Below are 19,218 nucleotides of genomic sequence, written 5' to 3'. Positions count from 1 at the left end.
AATCTTCTGATAAAGGGGAATGGGGAAAGGAGAGGCTGTCTATTGCTAGTCCAACTGCTACCCCATCTCCACTGGTGCTGGTTCTATCAGCTAGTGATCCCACTGGAGCATAAAAACCTTAAGCTTGCTTCATATTTTAAATTTGACCTAACAGATAGGCATGTTCATGTTGTCTGTTTTAATGTTGAAATTGCCTTCTTTAATATTCGAGAGTCTTCCTAGATGCAATTCCAGAAAGCAGATGTAGCTACTTTATTCCAAATCCCATTTCCAGATGAATGATCTTTTTCTTTTTTAATTAGGCTGGGTCTGGAGAGATGACTCAGAGGTTAAGCGCATTAATCTTCAGAGGACCCAGAGTTTGGTTCCCAGCACCCATGTCTGGAGGCTCCAGTGGATTCGATGCCCTTTCTGGTCTCTGAGGTACGTGGACACATGTACACACACAAGCACACACTCCTGTAAGGACACTACTTTCTACTCGTATTACTTTCAGATCCTTCTGGTAGTTTTCAAATTCCCCATGTCTTCTATGTATACAAGATAAGCATCTATTAAAGGTTTTTCCACTGAACAAAGGGAATGAAGAATCTCACCCGTGGGACCTAGTATACGGAAAACTTTCTGAAACATTACATGTGGGAACTAGGAAATGCAGACATGTGTATGTCCTGGGGTAATGAATCAGTTCCCCAAGATAATCGCTATAAGATACCTATGACACAGATAAATGCATAAAGCATATGACCTAAAAATGGGGTACATGACTTTCAAAGGGTAAGAGAATGCTTTCTCCTTAGTTCCTCAATATCACCTTTATGGAGGTTGTGTGTCATACTTCTAGAAAGAGCTAATGGCAGTCTTTTGTTCTCTATGGCCAGAAAAGTCTACTAAAGAGAACCCAACCGAGCTGGTATTTGGTGGGTTCCATTCCTAGCCCCCTTACTCCTCCAAAAGGTGTCACACGTAATCCAAGGAGTCATGTCATACTCCAAACCATGCTGTAAGTTGAATATCATGGCTAGATCCTAATCCATATGCTATGCTGTTTTCGGAAACACAGGATTTGCCTTTGTGTTATGTCTAATTCTGTTTGTTTGTTTGCTTGTTTGTTTTCAAGACAGGGTCTCTCTATATCCTGAAACCCACTATCTAGATCAGGCTGACATGGAACTCACAAGAGATCTACTTGCCTCTGCCTCCTGAGTGCTGGGATTAAAAATGTGTGCCAGCACTGCGCAGTTTGTGTCTAATTATTGATCAGTGATCATGTCATTAGGCTTATCAGACCACTCAAAAAACAGGATTTACTTCTTTTTAGGTATTTGGAACTAAGGAAATCTTTGTTTCTATAGAGATATTATGTGAAAATTTCTCTTTCCAGTCTAGCCCCTAACATCCCATAGATTAAATACCATGATCCCATCTTCTTGGGTTTTCCTCTGTGTTCTTTCAGTTTCCTAGGTAATGACATGGAAAGGGAGGCTACTAGACAAATTGGAAAGGTTTCATGATCTCTGTAATGCAAATATGTCAGGGTAGGGGTGGGGACTTGCTTAAGGCTTCAAGCTAGCCTCTGCCTTAGCCAGCCTCAGGGTGCTGAGGAGAGGCAGAGGAAGCCTCTGGGGCCAATCTGATGATCACAGGTAGGCAGGTTCCAGCCTCTCCCCCTTACGTCATATCCCTGGCCAGACATGATTTTTGTTTGTTTGTTTGTTTGTTTTCTCTGGAAAGAAAAACTGAAACTTCATTAAAACTTCAAAGTTTCCAAAACCAAGTGGAGTAATACCCACTAACGGACCCAAATAACCTGTCTTTGTATGTATACTAAACACTTATCTTTCCAAGTGTCACCATTAAACTGTCACCATGAGCATTGGGCTTTAACTTTTCTCTAGCAAAACATGATGGCCCTGTGTCACCAACAAGGGGTTAAATGGTGAATCTACCCCCCTCTTCCCTTGTGGTAAAGGTGGATATGTTTTACTCCTTCTTTCTGCTCTCTCAGCATTTTCCTCTATATCTGACTCCAGGTTTTTAATTATATAGGCCAATTTGAGCTCTAATTACATTGTGGCACCCAATTTCCATGTAAAACCTGACAAAATCTTAAAAAGGGATTCTGAACACAAAAGAACAGAAACAAGCACAGCTTCTAGGCAGCAGCATTTTCTCAGGTGGGTTCTATTTGCTAGAGGTAAGCAGAGGTGCAGCTCCTTTAAGAGAGGCTAGTGTTAGCAGCAAAACCCACAGGGCTCTTTCAAGAGGCCCTGCTACCAAACACCTAAATGTGTTTATGAGCAGTTGGTGGCATGCTTCTTGGTGGTAGCACAGACTTAGAAACTCTGAAGAGTTGTGGCAATAAACATGGCCCCTGCCAGTACCTCCATCATGAAGCTAGATTCCCAGGAAGCCAAGGAATGGGGTGGAGGCAGGACAATGGTGTTTAGCAGATTAATGACTCATGTGACCAGGAAAAGATAGAGATATACAGTAAAGACAAATTCAGAGGGAAAAAAAACCTCTAAATGTTTTATAGTGTGTTTAAAAATAAACATAGGCTTGGGAGAGAAAAGAAAAAGGATAGAGAAAGCCCTTAAAAAAGAAATAGAATAACTGTGCATGGTGGCACATGTCTCTAATTCCAGCACTCTGGAGGCAGAGGGAGACGGACTTCTGTGATTTCAAGGGCAGCCTGGTCTACAGAGTGAGTTCCAGGACAGCCACCAAAGAAACCCTGTCTCAAAAAAACAAAAAAGAAAAAAAGAAATAGAGTAATATAAAAAAGTCATGCAAAGTTGGAAAATACAGAGAGTCTGGATACTGTATGTTATTGTGTTGTCTTTGAATTGTTTGAGTGCTGAGGAGGGAGCAACAGCTGCTAACAGACATTTGATTATAAATGCTGCTGGATTAACCCAATCTATATATTGTGAAAATGTCTTGACTTCAAAATTTAAGTCAAAAGATATGTTACTTTGGAGAAGAGGTTTTGCCTTTGTTTCCACATGAAATAAGAAGCTGTAGATTCATTCTTGGTTAAGAAAAATAAGGTTTGAATGAGGAATATCTCCTGAAAAACCTTCAATGGGAACATATGGCTCAGATGATCCAATGATTCAGAGCACCTCTGTTACAGTTTCTTCTGAGTTCTGCATCCAGAACAGCTTCAAGGCTGCTGGCTGAAATGATCCAGCTGCACAGAATACTCCAGTCAGCACCTGACCATATTCCTAAATTTTCTTGGTCCCCATAAGATTACCAGTGCCCTCAATCAGCAGGAAGTAGCCTACAAAACTACACCCACATTCCCCAAAACTGGATTATGGATGTTTGCCTTTGTTTAGCATGTTGGGTACAAGTTAGTATGGATAATGGTCAGGAAAAAAAGCTAAACAAAGGAGATTAGATTCAGGGTTCTTGTTTTGACAAGAAAAAAAGGGGGAAATGATGCTGGATAGTCCTCTTGTATAGGTCAAAGATTTGTCACTCATATTGGTTTAATAAAACACTGATTGACCAGTAGCCAGGCAGGAAGTATAGGCATAGCTACCAGATTAAGAGGATCAGTAACCAGACAGATGTAGAGGAAGCAAGATGAGAATGCCTTACTGAGCCACATGGTTAAACATAGATAAGAATTATGGGTTAATTTACATTGTAAGAGCTAGAGCCTGAGCAGTAGATCAAACAGTTTATAATTAATGGAAGCCTCCATGTGTTTATTTGGGATTAAATGGCTGCAAGACCAGTCAGGACAGAAACTTCCGTCTACAATAGATGCTGTATAAAATATGCTAAAATTTTCTTATGTGGTACAATGAGAGCTATCTACATATCACAAAGGGAAGGAATACATAAATGACTGTAGTCATTAGAATACACTATGGCAGGAATGGGGATCTTCTTTAAGCTTGACACTGTAGCTCAGTAGTAGAACATTAGTCTAGCATGCAAAGGGTCCTGTGTTCAATCCCCAGTACCATGAGAAATGAAAAAATACTCTCCTCTAGAAATCAGCCAGTCTTCTTGTTTGGCAGAAGGGACATTATCACAGCAGGTGATAGATGAGGTTGGCAAGTAGCACCGTACAAGAAACAACCATCAGGAAAACCAGAGCAAGATGTTGGAAATGACCCATACCCAACATTGATACCTCAGTTGCCAGAGATGAGAGGAGGGGACAGGGATGAGGACAGAGACTAGAGGAAAGACCTAGGTAGCCAGACAGTAGGGAGGTACTTGAAGCCCTGAGGACAGTGTACATTCATTATCTACACTAAAACATTCCAATATTTTCACAATTGATTGAACTGCCTGCTGAACCAGTTATGAAATCTGTTACAGCAGTGGGAATACAGTACGGGCATATTCTTGCTAAGCTACCCTTTCATTTTATTAGGAACTTCAGGCAACACAGAGCTAACTAGTAAAAAATAGGCATCACATGGTCATATTACTTACAACAGCTGCAAAGATGTATTTCTGGTCTTTTTCTTGTAGGAAGAGCAGCACATCAGTCAGAAGCAGAGCCAGGATATCTTCAAAGACAAAACCACAACAGTATTAATGAAGGGGACCACAGCCTAGGTGACTTTACTAGCTATTTTAATTTTAACAAAAATGGAAGACTTTTCTATGAAATTTTTATTTAAAAAACTTGTTCACTATGAAAGTTAATATCTATCATAGTTAAAATACACAGGAAGTTGTTTAAGTGTACATATTTGTATGCGGCACTATAGATAAACTATAAGATTACAGAAAGAACTAACTTTCTAGAAAATGTTTAAGAGCACAGTTTCCAAAATGAAAGAAAAAAAGTCCTATATAAAAGAAGGCTCTGAGATGGTAAGATGATGTATGCTTGCAATCCCAGTACTTCTGAGGCTGAGGCTGGAGGCTCATGAGTCTGAGGCCAGCCTGAGTTACATAACAAGACCTTATGTCTCATGCACCTCCCCTACACCATGAAAAAGGAGGTCCTAAGAGAACAGAGCATGCCCTTGACTTTAGGGGAAATGTTTCTAATTTAAAAAATGTAAGGGAACAGCTTCCACATCCAGTGATGGAGGAAACCTGCTCCGAAGGCTGAGTAGAGCTTATTTCTCCACTTCCCTTGGAAAGTAGAATTCCCCTTCCAGTAACCATACATTGTCTAGTCAAAACAGATGATTCTATTCAGGGAGAAAAGAGAAACAGCGTCAAGTGGATTGCAATTGGTAGTTTTCTAATACAGCATTTCAAGCTGTTCATCAGCAAGTACTTTGCTTTGAATTTCCATCAAAGCCTGCTCGCCCTCTGGTGGGCGATGACCTTCAAGTGACTATAATAGGATAAACCCTTATTCTTCCCCTTGCCTAAGGATGTAATTAAGATGAAGGAGATGCAAGGTTCTTAGAGGCTGAAGAAGCAGCTCAACAGGCAAGTCTTTAAGCTTACCTTCAGGTCCTGACCAATAAAAACAGAATCCTCGGAAGGAGACTGAGGGTCAGTCAGTTTTTCAGGCCCCAGAGACATAAGAAAGCACAGGACTGCAGGGTACTAGCTACAAGGTAACCCTTGAGAACCTCAATAAACAGCTCTGAATCCTAGGCAGACTAACATAGTCAAGTTTAAGCCTGTTAGCAAATTGAACCACTGAGAAAGAGCTTTCCCTCGGGCCAATCTACAAGTAGATGTGTCATATTACTGAGTAACCAAGATAATATTTAGTTTTCTCATGTCTCCCCTCCATGGTCTGAAAGCCCCAGGCTGGCTGTCTTGGCACACAGCAGACCCTCACTGTATAGGCGTGGTCTGTTCTTGCTTTCAACACACTTCATTTAGCAGAGTATTTCTACTCCAACAATGTCCAGAACTCTCAACTCCTTTGATTTCACACATCACAGGCTTTCATAGTCATGAAAGAACATGTGAAGGATTTTGCCCAGGACAGCGAGCTCCAGTTGAGCATGTGTATCATGCAGTCACATTTACCCACTGAACTTCACATCTTACAACAGTCAAGGGTTTCTATAGGTGTACCTGTAAGTCAGAACCATTTTTCTTTTGAAAGCCTGTTGTCTATCGAATGAGTAATACGAACAAAAGGAGGAGAGACTGGATGGATGGAGCCATGGTACCTTTGAAACGGCCTGTAGCGGTTTTCCAGTAAACAAGCCCGTCGTGCAAGAGAGCCCTTTCTTTACTCATCAGGGCCTGCTTTCTAAACACGTGGCCATTTTTGAGCTTTGTGTATGTTTTGTTTTCAATTTTATTTAGGATCTCCAGCCATTTTTGGTTCTTCTCATATTCATTGACTTTTAGATCCACAGCTGCGATCATGTCTTTGATTAAGCCAAGAGCTTTGCATATGTCTTTGTGTTCTTCAGTCCTTTCTGCATGAAGGAACAAAGAAAGAAAATTATAATAACCCAGAATACTAAGAGAGGTTATTTTCTCAAGGTTTTTTTTAAAATATAACAAAGACCCCCATAAGAAAGATGCTGGATTGAATTCAAATATTAAAATATCTCTCTGCACCACCACAGAGAAGCAATACTATATTTGCTATAAAAGATTTGCATTAGTAGATGTACATTAGCTGACAGGAAGATGTCTGGTTTCCAGGGATAAGTCTGCCTCTCTGTAGCTGTGCCATAGTTTACCTTCATTGTCTATGTGACTGGATTTAGAATTACTTAGGAAGATGCTGTTGGGCATTTCTGTGAAGAGTTCCAAGAGAGGCTCACTTAAGAGAGTCCCACCTTCAAAGCAGACAACATCACTGCATAGCCAGGGGACCCAGACCGAACAAAAGGGGTGAAGCAAATCGAGAGCCAACATTCACCTGTCTCAATTTTCGTCGGCAGATGCAGTGTGACTAGCCACCTCACACCCCTACTGCCATGCCTTCAGCACCATGACAGACTGTGAGACAAAATTAACTCTTCCTTCCTGAAGGTGCTTCTCATCAGGTATTTTGTCACAGCAACAAAATGGATCAAATGTGATATAAGCCAGGACTATGGATTGACCTGGGAACTCTTCCCTTCCTAGATACAGGAAAGCAAGTAAATCCCATACTATGGTTTTAAGGACTGAACCCAGCTGTGGGACCAAACTCAAGTCCTCTGAAATTGAGCCACAGGACAATTTAAATGTCCCCAGACTCATTTGCCTTCTGGGTTACATTAGCATAAAATTGGGGATTTTCATATTCGAATTAAAGTGGTTTTGGCCCATTTTTTTATTATTATGAAAGAAATGAACGCATTTGGAGAGCCTTGGGCACTGTGCCTCCAGGAAGCCAGCCAGGCTCAAGCACACAGGAACAGCAGGTCCTCAGTTCCAGTTGCTCTTTAAACGACTGGCCACACCTCTAGCCTCCAGATGCCTTAAGGAAGGCCTCAGGAGGGGCTCCTGGAGTGGCTTCAGGAAACTGCAGGTGAAAGGGAATTGAGCTCTTTTCTGTGTTTGATGATAAAGATCAGCTAGTTGATATTTGCTCAGGTGCCTGGACCTGAAGAGCTGAAAGCAGGGGAGGAAGAGGGAGAGGGGAAAAAAGAAAACTGGCCGAGAGTCCAAAAGAGGGACACTCGTGTAGAAAGAGCAGCCAGGAAGAGTGGAAACAGTCCTCCAAAGGTCGACACACCCCAGGTTCTAAGTGCACACACAGACGCATGCACACGTTGTCAGAACATCCGTAGATCACATTCGATGTCAATCTCTCCAAGGAGGAGTCTTTTTCACTACCTTCCAAAGAACACACCTCACGCCTCCTCTCTCCCATCCAGAAAAGAGATTTACTTCTAAAGAAACTATTTCCAAACTAAGAAAGCCATGGAAAGAAAAGTGAGGTTGCATTACCAGACAACCCTGAGTAATTCCAGGAGAAGGTGCAAAGACTGACAAACCACTGTCCCCTAATGCCTTGCAACTCAAAAATGAACGGCACCAGCCTCCTTAAGAGCCTTTACAAATGCCCTCCTTGGGTTCCACTCACTCCTACTGACTCCCAGTCTGCATGGAAACACACACCCCTGTGAAGTTGAGGAGCATGACCATAACAGTCACAAAAACCAATGGCCAGAGGCTCCAGGAGTGATCCTTGGCAACACCTGCCAGGAGGAGGAGGCATCTGGGTGCCACCACACTGACTCTGCCTACAGCCGGAACTCAGAGCTACAGCTTCACTGTAAGTGGAACAGACCTACAGAGAACTTGGCATGGGGTGAACTCTGGCATAAGGTGAGCTGACTGGCTCCATCAGACAGAGTTTTGTCCCTGGGGTATTGTAGAAAGTTAAGAGAATTCACATAATGCAAACTCAAAAGTCTTAAATTTGTTTTTCTTCTTTTGCTGAGAAAAAAACCTATGTTGCTTTTTCTCCATAAACTATCTTTATATTCTTTTGTGCATCAAACCATAAACAACCATGAAAGTGGTAGAAGACCCAACTTTTGCACATTCTCCTCTGACCATCATGCCATGGTGTATGTCACCCCCCACACACAAAATAAATGTAATTAAAACAAACCCAATTTCTCAACCTGAATTCCAATTCAAAGGCTTTAAAAGCTCCTCACGATAAAAGCATTGGGAAGGCCACAGCATTCAAGGATTCTTGGAACCCCTCAGTCATGATGAAAACTAACAAGAGAGACAAAAGTTGTCCCAGAAGTCATCTCTCACCCTTTGTGTACTGCAGAATCCTCTCCACCAAGACAGGGTATTTTGTGATGCGCTGGGTGACAAGCAAGATGCACTCTGGGATTCCTCGGCGGCGAGCCAAAAGGTTGCTATTTCGGATCTTGAAAAATACATACATTTTTATATACACCAATTATTTTACTTGAGAATTTAATAACTCAGTATCTACAACTATATGATTTGTCCATATTTCATTGTCACCATTAATTAAAATGTACACATTGTCATTGCATTTTGTACTTATGTTGTTAACCCCCATACTCCAAAGAATGGATAAGTTTTGACTTATATCAATGCACTTTTATCCCCAAATGAGCAAACTCTCAGGGTTCAGCAGTAGCAAAGATTTTTTGACAATAATGGAAATCTGAGTGTGTTCGTGTTCACTATTTGTTTTTCTAACATGTCTTCCTCCATCTTTGCTATTACACACTGTGGCACTTAAAGTCCCTTCTTACAGAGCAATACTTTCCCTGGACATTTCAAGGTATTCTTTAAGTCCCACTGCACATGTATGTGAAAAGAAAATCAGAGGACAATCTGGTAGAACTCATAAAATGACATATAAAAAACATAGAACACAGAAGCTAGGGCAAATTTCTTCTATAAATAAATGTGAAAGGCAGGGAAAGAAGGAAGGAAGAGAACTGAAGGTAAAGAAGGCTTAAGAGCCTTCACCACAGGCGAGGCAGTGGTGACATACACCTTTAATCCTAGGAGGCAGAGGCAGACAGGTGTCTGTGAGTTCGAGGTCAGCTGGTCTGTAGAGCTAGTTCAAGGACAGCCAATGCTATACAGAAAAGCCCTGTCTTGAAAAGCAAAAACAAACAAAAAACAAACAAAAAAGAAAAGAGAAAGAAGATAACTGCCATATGCAACAATGAACCTTTACCAGGTCCTGGCTTAGCGGTGCATTGGTTTCAAGAGATGAACAGTGAAAATTGAAGATATCAGAAAATGACTGATAATTTGAGTGTGTTAATGTTATTGAGATACAAGTGTTCAGAAAGATGTAGATGAAATTATATGATGTCACGGATTTGGTTCAAATTACTTCACTCTGAAGTAAATCCATGGATTAATAGATTCTCTATTTGCTTTTGCTTTGATTTTTCTGATAGACAACTTATCCGGATATGAACCACTTCCCAGAACACGGCCAGTATGCTCAGAGGCTTGGGGAATATGATATTACAGATACAAGATAGCAAATGAAATGGTTTGGGAGAAATATTTTACGGCCCTCTAGATTTTCCATCTTTGCCACAAACCCATCACTTCCTTCTCCCTCCCCTGAGAAACAGAACTGAGCTATGAAATGTGTTTAGTTCATTAAGACACAGACATGAACTATTACCCCGCAGTGGCCTCCCACTCTATGATTAAGCTGAACAACACTTGCCTTAATAAAATTCTGAAACTTTTTGTTCTGCTGGAGCTCTTTAAAGAGGCTCATGGCTTCTTTGTGATGGCTGCAGAATTCTCCATAGATCTTCTTCATTTTACTTGCATTTTCTTCTGAAAACTGAGCACATTGCCATAATGGTATGTAAATGCACCCATTATGTGCATGGAGAAAAGAACATGTGTATTTCTAAACATCATGGATTTCCCAAATACAATCGCTCCCCTTCCCCCAGGCATTTCTTAAATTAAAATAAAAGGAAACGATGCAGTAAGGGCCAACATAACAGGATCATATTTACTGAGATAATCAAACAGCCAAATGAAAAACATCCAATGCTTTAATGTTTGCTCCATTTTTATGCAGCTTGATTATTAAAACTGGTAGTAACACTGCTTTTTACATTACATGCCTGACAGCACAAGATCACAGAGAAGACAAGGTACAACCACCAAAATGCTAATGTATAAACTGAGGGGAGAAGGAAAGGTGTGGACCGAATGTTTGCACCAGCCTGACCTGCAGGGAGATCTTCATAAACTTCAGAGACATGGGGCAGTGCTGGGAGGGTTGGCTGCATAATTTAGCTATGTTTTTTTAAAGACCATGATAGCTCTACAAGATGGTGTCCACAAGGAAGGTCACTGCAACAGAAAGCCTCCCCAGCAGAGTACTTGAAATGCATCCCATCACCTTTGAAGCCTTTTCTCTTTTGCTCAGTTTTATCAATGTTGATGATAATTTGCCTGAAAAGATGATCCTTAAACCACAATGGTTAAAATAAAGTCTAGCAAAACACTTGTATATTGAAAACTACACCATATGGATACTTCAAAAATCTAAATGATTAGGGCTAGAGACAGCTTAGCAGTTTAGAGCACTTGCTGCTTTTGTAGAAGTCAGAGGTTTGCTTTCCAGCACACACATGGACTTCAACTTTCTGTAACTCCTGTTCCTGGGGATTGGATGTCCTCCTCTTCTGACCTCTGCTGGCACCATGTGTGAAAGTAGTTCACAGATGTACATGCAGGCAAAACACCCACATGCATACAATCTTTAAAAAGTTTTGTAATTAGAGAGCTTTACCAAGTTCATAAAATGGAAGAATCAAAATAATGAAGGTGTCAATTTTTCCCAAATAGATAATAGAAGTTTAGCCCAAATCTTATCAAAATCACAGCCAGCTTTTTATAAATATGCATACGATTATTCTTCAGACATCTAAAAAATTCTCAGTACAATAGGAAGACTCCAGTGTTAAATTTTCCAGACTACTGCACAGCTCCCATTTTCAAGACAGGTGGAAAGATGCAGACGCATACACTCAGCGGGACAGAATAGAAACCCAGCATGCATAAGAGACTTTGGCAAAGGTTCAAAACCCAGCTCCAATGGGGAAGAATGGTTTTTCAATAATTCTATACAAATAGGAAAGGAGAGAAATAAAAGAAAAAAAAACCCAACCTCATAAAACCTCATAGGAAACTAGCTAGAAAATCTAGAAATTGCATTTTTCGGTGTTTATTCCAACAAAGTCAAAATTTAGATTTGTAAAAAGAAATTTGTACCTAAACATGGCAACTTGATCTGTGATGGGTGTAAACCAAAAGCAACAAGATGTCCTCCTACCCGTGAGCAATTAAACAAAGCAGGGTATATCTGCACCATGGACTACTACTCACCAGGGGAAAAGAATGAACAACTGACATACATAATCACTGACATGACTGAAAGAATTGTGTCAACTCCTTAAAGACTGCATATTACATAATTCCATTCATACAATGTTTTTGAAAATGACAAAATGACAGGAATAAAGAGTTTCCAGAACTTAGAGAGGCTGTTCGAGCAAGGGCAAGAGGGAAGTAGGTATATACAAATGTAAGTGGGGAAACCTTGTGAGAAGAACATGGTCTTAACAGTATGGGTGTGGGTGTCAAGATACTGATTGTGGTGTAATGGTTTTGGAAGATGTTTTGGAGGAGCGATCATGCAAACAATCCAAATTTTACATAGCAAATCTCAGATGTTAGCCTGTTCCTACGGAAAACACTGAGAGACAGACTGCCGAGCCTCATTTTAAACAACTTCTGGGTAAGCCTCAGGTCTCCGAAGTTAAAAACCACAAAAACTGATTGGGTTAGGTCATATCCACAAATGCCACCCTCACGGGAGTTCCTGGTAACTACGTGTCATCACACTCCACTCTGCCTTCTGAAGCGCATGTCTAGTTACACTCCAGAATGTACCCAGTCTTCCTTCCTACACCCTAAACACCAGCTCCTCCTCTGTTCCCACAAGACGCAGTGCCCAAAACCACCTCTGAAGATGGTGCTGGTTATGTGGGAACTCTGGCACAGCTTGCATGCCAACAAGGGACAGGAACGCAGGCCCAGCCTTCTGTCACATTCCTTTTCCCAAAAGAGAAATCTGTGTTCTACCATGAGATTAGGCCACTAGGTCATGTCAGGGGATGACAATAACCCAGTTTTGTTCCCTGCTTTATCCACACAAATTAAATAAACACAGAACTGATAAAGACACACATTGACATTAAATATGAAAAAAAATCAAAGAACAAAACTGGTTCCAATGATTAGACTTAAAAAAGAGAGAAATCATGATTATTTATATTAATGAAAGAGAAATTCAGGTAATTTAAGATGACAAAATTATAAACCTTCCATTCCTGTTTTGAATGCTCTCTGTGCTCTGACATTTTTATTTAAACAAAGTCCCAAAGTCCTTTATGTCACCCTGTATCTGGTGGATCACAGAGAAAGAATGGGTCTCGGGCTGTAAACTGCAGAGCAGATCCCTTTTTGGTTAAATGGAAAGTTTTTACAAACACAGATTTTCATATTTTTAGAAATGTAAGAATAGCTACTAGGGGACAAGTCCTTGCACGTGTGTGTGCATCTGAATACTGTATTCAATCACATCTAAACTACCAGGGAATTTAATTCCTCCATTTTTCACATACAGACCAACAGCTTATCTCCATGGCTACCGAGGGTAGAGTGAGAGCATTTAAAAATGCTGAAATCCTTAGAGAATGTGGCACTACCCAGAAAAAAAAAAGCCATACTAAAACAGGCGCTTCCCCAAGAGCCATTCCCCCAACCCAAAACCTGGCAGCCCACTCAATTCCAGGTCTGTCTGTCTGTCTTCTTTCCTTCTTCTTATTTTTTTAAGTGAGTCAATCATTCAATAAATACTCCAAGGATCCCCTATAGGTGTTAGACCATGGTAATAAATAACTGAAAAGAACACCCACCCCCGAGGTTCACAATCTCATGACAGTAAAGGCTTTCCTATAGTTTGTTAAAATTCTTGGCTCATCTTGATGATAGAGCAGATGTTGACCTCTGTCCCAGGTACATCACCTGTGAGATGTGTGAACACTAGAAAAAGTCATTACCCCTCGTGTTTACATCTATACAGTGGGAAAATAGCACCCACTTCGCAATGCTAGGAAAGTTAAATGAAACACACAGGGAACACACAGTTTCTTCCTTATCAAAATGTTACCTTACTCTGAGGGAACACGCTTTTTACAAGAAGCCCTTCAGAAAGATCTGGAGCAAATGCAGGTGGCTGTTGTTACTGTATTAGTGCAACCTATCCTCAGTGATGCTCCGAAAATTCCAAATATCTGAAGGGATCTTTATTTCTCCTGTCTTCTAGGCTAACTATAAAGGATTTGTATCCCTCCTACTAGGGTGAGGGAGCATGTGACTTGAAGCCAGGCCTCATACTATCACAGTGGAGGACCTATGCTCTAAGACGCCACCTCTCACATCAGAACGTCCATGCAATGCAGTTATGATTGCGCTATCTGGTGGAGACAACAGAATAACCCAAGCCATGCAGAGGGGACAGTCACTGGCTGTCAGGAACTATCTGACATCTGTTACATAGCCAGGATAAACCAACACCCAATAAAAGAAAGCCCACAGCCCCCATCTAGCAATAACTATAACGATATTAATTTCATTTCTCCAAGGTTTTTAATCAATAAAGTGTCTGCAAACCAAAGCTGGACAGGAGGCTTGGTAATTAAGAGCACTTGTTGCTCTTTCCAGGGACCTGAGTGCCTTTCCCATCACCCACGTGGTAGCTCACAACCATCTGTAACTCCAATGTCACAGAACTGATACTGTCTTCTGACGTCTGTGAACAGTGCACAGACACAACACTCAGACACACAAAATAAGCAAACCTATAAAGGGAGGGCAGTTCTGCAAGCTCCTAGGGTTCTGAGCCTAGCTTTGACACCCTTCTTACCTGCTGCACAAGAATATCACCGATTCGGTTGATCACAAAGTTCCTGTCGTTACCCGTGCACGATTCCTGCCTGCGCTCCTTCATGCTGAAGAAGAAATGCCTATGGGTTTCCAGCAACTCATCTAAGCAGGGAAAGATCTTGTCCACTGTGCTGTGGTCCAGCTGCAGCTCCTCCTTCATGCCCTTTCTGAAGACCTCAGACATGATGAGCAGGGTCTGGATGTGGTGCACCTCCGTCTGCATCAGTTCTGAAATGTGAGCACACTCATGACCCGGATGAACTCTGTAACTTGCCTGCTGGGCAACGTGCAGACTTTCCCACATTACTATGAGCACTCAGGAACAGATACTTGAAAGAAAATAATTCAGAGTTACAGCTCTTTTGCCTCCACCCTACCAACTTACCTTTCACAGACCAGGAGATGGAAATACTAATTGTAGTGAGTATCTAGTCATCTTTGATTCATATACTAACCCTTTATCCATCCTCCTGACTACCGCTAGCAACTTCCTCCATATACAAATTCAGTGCTTGATCACACTACAGTGAGTTACAGAAATGTATATAATACCAGTTAAAATAAAGATAACTTCATCAAAATTTTACCTGTCACAAACAAGCAAACAGACAAAAAGCCCCACCTGTCTCTTGCAACTCGATTCTATATTACACTACTATGAATGAGGGAATGTTCAAGACTAACAGGACCATTTTTCCCATAATAAAAGTCAGTGGTGATTGAACATTATATTTATACTCCAAGTATCAATTGCTCAGATATTAGAAGAGGACCTGGAGATGAAAGTCAAGTACAGCCGCTAAGAGTCAAAGGTTTCCAACAGCTTGTTGGAGAGAAGTCTTTTTGTATTGAGTATATGCATAATTCAACAGGTTAAATGAAGTAACCCGATGAAATAAACTAAATGTAATAAAGTTCCCAAAGGCTTTACAATAACAGATTCTTTCTGTCACTAGATCCTTTTCCAAAATTCCATTTTCTCCAGAGGAAAATAATAATATATATGTATAAAAGATTGAATTCAGATTTATATCACATGTATGTATATATGCATATATACATACAATATCATGTGCATGTATGAAAAGTCCTTTTTTATTTTATTTCAGAAATAATCTTATTTTACATATCAATCCCCCCATTCCCTCACCCTCCTATCCACCCATGCTCCCCCACCGAACCCCAACCCACCCCCCATCCACTCCCCAAGGATAGTGAGTCCTTCCACCAGGGATCATCAAAGTCTTATAACTAAATGTTTTCAAGAATTCAAAAATGGGTAAAGGAATTTAATAGGAATTACTTTAAAAAACAAACAAATGTCCACTAAGTACCCACAAAGATGTTCAACAGGGTTTGGGGTAAAAATGTAGTGGTAGAATACTTGTCTCAAAGGCAAGAAGCTTTGTGTGAGATTATTACCCCCTTTCCACCCCCACCCCACCTTCATCATAGCTCCACCCCAACCCCTACCCTCATCACCCGGCAACCAAGTTCAACATCCTTAGTGCGGAAGCACAAATCAAAACCAAAATAACACAGCACATCACACAACACTGGGATAATTATAAGAAGGAAAGATTGGACCGGGCATTTTTGGTGGCACACGCCTTTAATCCCAGCACTCGGGAAAGTAGAGGCAGGCGGATCTCCATGAGTTCGAGGCCAGTCTGGTCTACAAGAGCTAGTTCTAGGACAGCCTCCAGAGCCACAGAGAAACCCTGTCTAGAAAAACTAAAATAAAAAAAGAAGGAAAGATGGACAATGACCAAATGTTGGTGAAGGGGAGGGCAAGGATGTAAGATGTTGCAGCTGCCTTAGTAAACAGGCTGCAATCACCAAAAGGTTTGAAATGAAGTTACCATATGACCTTTAAAAAAAGAAAAGAAACACAAAATGTCCATCACTAATGATTAGATAAACAAATGGGACCTAGTAGACTTTAAAAAGGGAATGAAGTACATATGATGATCATTGCAAATATCATGTAAACAGGATACACACACTCACACACAGGTACACGCATACAGACTGAGGCAAAGGACATATTGTAGATTAGTATTTGCCCAAATCCAGAGGAAGAAAGAGAAATGAGAAGTGACTTCTAATGAGTAGAAAGTTTCTTTTTGAAGTGGTGCAAATATTGTAGAATTGGGATGCTTGATGGCTACACAGCTCTGGGGAATATACTAAAACCCACCTGATTACATATGGGGCATAATTTTATGATATATGGATTATATATCAACTTTTCAAATCCACTATGAAAGAAAAAAACCCTCAACATAGAGGAATACGAGACAACAAATTCTGCACAAACCTGCAAACTACCCCCATGTTTGGGGACAGAATCTAAAGCATCAGCCACAGAGAGGAAATAGGTCTAAATACAGCATTTCTACCTTGTCGTAAACAGAGATCTCTTTCATTGGGACCCACAACTTCAAAGAATTCGTATTTCCTTCCACATTGTTAGCTTCCCTTTGACTTACTCCTATCATTTCATTTAATCTTTTAGCTATTTTATTCAATATGACTGAATTGAGTAGGAATAATATCCCTCCTTTTGTATTTGTTGGGGTACCCCCTTCTCCTCTGAGTGTGGGGTGGTGGTGGAAAGGTTATACAGAACGTAAAATCCAGGGCATGCTAGGAAAGTACTCTACCACCTAGCTACTCTCTGCCACCCAGCTACTCTCTGCCACCCAGCTACTCTCTGGCCCTTGTTTTATTTTCATAGGTTTTGGGTTTGGGACAGCATCTTGCTTGGTGCTAGGTACCAGCTGGTCTCAGATGCTCAATCCTGCCCGGTTCTGGGGTTCCTGGCAGGAACCCCATGTCAGCTTTCATCATCTTTAAAGGAAAGCAATGAGGAACAGGGAGGAAAAGTTTTCCCTGTGGGTCAAACCTTTCTGACACCAAAGGCCCCATAACCTGTGATATTTCATCTGTATGGTGAGAATGTGCTTACTAGTGTGTGACAGTGACCAGAGGTTGAAGAGACATGGCAGCATTCATAATAGTAAGTAACATTAATGTTAACAAACATTAAAAAGGATAGCATCATCCTGTTAGCTTCCTGTGATGTGACTCCCAAGGCCCCTGGAAAGTTCTGAAGCATACCCCTAGTTCCCTTGATCTTGGTGAAACCGCACACCCAACCTCCATCCTCATCCCCACTGAAAATGAACAGGGCACCTCCTAGCAGAGGACAGGAAAACTCAGGTCAAGGAGAATGAAGACCCTGCCTCAGGTGCAAAGTGGGGTGTCTTGTTGTAACTACTTTTTAGTACGTTCTTTGCACTTTGGATTTTCCTAATTATCTGTTTCTACTTCAGATTGCCTTCACTCCCAGAAGCGTGCTGTGGTGAAATCCCACTGCAGGTGAACTGAGGACTACAGCACACAAATGCTGTGCTAACCCGTCTCAGGTTCCTGACAGTTTATACAGGCACGGACAGTCACCTGTAGGCCACACGCAGAGCCATGACAGCTGCAGCAAGAACGTGAAAGTTCACTGTGGCTCTGGCATGAAGACGGGGGAAACTGCCCAGAGGCCACACTCAAGGAGATGTGCTAAGGGTACAGGAAATCATTCCTTGATATTTGTACATGCGAGCTTGCATTTAAGCCTTGGAACGATATTTTATGCTTGAATATCATTATCCTTATTCTACAGATGGAGAAGCTGAGTTCCAGGTAAGCAGCATAGTTTGTTTGAGATCAGATAGCTGGAAAATAGCAAAACCAGGCTTGGACCCAGGTCTGGACAGTATCACCATCCACGCTCTTTCCTCCAAACCCTGTGATTTCGCCCCAGGGATATAATTGGAATACTTACCAAAAATGACATCCTGTCTTTTGATGACATCCTTCTCCTGCCTACTGCAAAAGGAAGGGTCCACCACAAGACTCCAAGACTCTGCTTCAAACTCCTGGGCATCACTGCTGAGGTCGCTCCACAGCGAAGAGTCCACAACATCTAGAAAAGAAAAGTCAGAAGCATGGCACCCAATGCGCCAATCACAAAGAAATCTTCAAGGTCCAGACTTCAGGCTCAAACCTTCTAGAGGCACAGAGAAGCCCCAGCTAGAATTGTGCAATGCAAACTCAAAACTCCTGAAAACCAGAGACAAAACAGCCCAAAGCAACACCACTGCCACCGGAGCGAAGAAGAGCAGCATCCAACAGCAACAGTACAGGGAGGCGTGGAAAACACGGTGCCTTGGTGTGTTTGGGCTCACTCTATTGGAGTTGGACTCTGTCACCTTCACAGCCCATGTCCTGCTTACAGACTCTGGACCTCGATGACCTCTTTTTGCCTGGGTTATTTCATACAGTTTACTCTGAATTTTAAATTGTCCAGTTCGTTTACCCTCGACTTGGCAAAACATGAAACACAGTGCGAGGCTTAAGTCCCACAAAAAACTTTTCTAATAGAGCTAAACACATATACACAAACACCTTTCAGGAAAATAACTACAGAGAGAGAAGGAGACAGGGAGGGAGGGAGGGAAGGAGGGAGAGAGGAAGGGAAGGAGAGAGGGAGGAAGGGAGGGAAAAAGACAGAGAGACAGAGACAGAGAGAGACAGAGAGAGAGACTGAACAAACACCCTTCAGAAAAACTAAAGCCTATTTGCCCTAAACAGTACTCCTTAGAGGTCCCAACTGGTGGTTGTAAAGATGGGATGACAGCAGACTTCAAAGACACATAGTCCATCTCTCTACTCAGTTCTCTCCTCCCTTCATTTATTGAGGCAACCTGGAAACAAAATCCCCACAGGTTGAATTCCATCCTATAAAGTACACTC

General features: G+C 41.5%; 1 protein-coding gene across 6 annotated transcripts in view; it reads right to left on the bottom strand.

Annotated features, from left to right (window-relative positions):
• The window catches only part of Arhgef28 (Rho guanine nucleotide exchange factor 28), a 282,273-nt gene that overhangs the window by 51,312 nt on the left and 211,743 nt on the right, over positions 1 to 19,218 (bottom strand). For all 6 annotated transcript variants that reach the window (XM_040729095.1, XM_040729097.1, XM_040729100.1 and 3 more), the window contains 6 exons: positions 18,248 to 18,388; positions 14,387 to 14,634; positions 10,097 to 10,219; positions 8,677 to 8,794; positions 6,126 to 6,380; positions 4,465 to 4,541 (listed from right to left, as the gene is read on the bottom strand). In XM_040729095.1, the coding sequence (XP_040585029.1) occupies positions 4,465 to 4,541; positions 6,126 to 6,380; positions 8,677 to 8,794; positions 10,097 to 10,219; positions 14,387 to 14,634; positions 18,248 to 18,388 (962 nt within the window). The remainder of the gene's footprint in view (positions 1 to 4,464; positions 4,542 to 6,125; positions 6,381 to 8,676; positions 8,795 to 10,096; positions 10,220 to 14,386; positions 14,635 to 18,247; positions 18,389 to 19,218) is intronic.

Source organism: Mesocricetus auratus, unplaced genomic scaffold (assembly GCF_017639785.1).
Source record: "Mesocricetus auratus isolate SY011 unplaced genomic scaffold, BCM_Maur_2.0 Super-Scaffold_100020, whole genome shotgun sequence".
NCBI lineage: Eukaryota > Metazoa > Chordata > Mammalia > Rodentia > Cricetidae > Mesocricetus > Mesocricetus auratus.
Note: the sequence above shows the minus strand (reverse complement) of the source record. Positions and strands in the feature narration are given on the sequence as shown.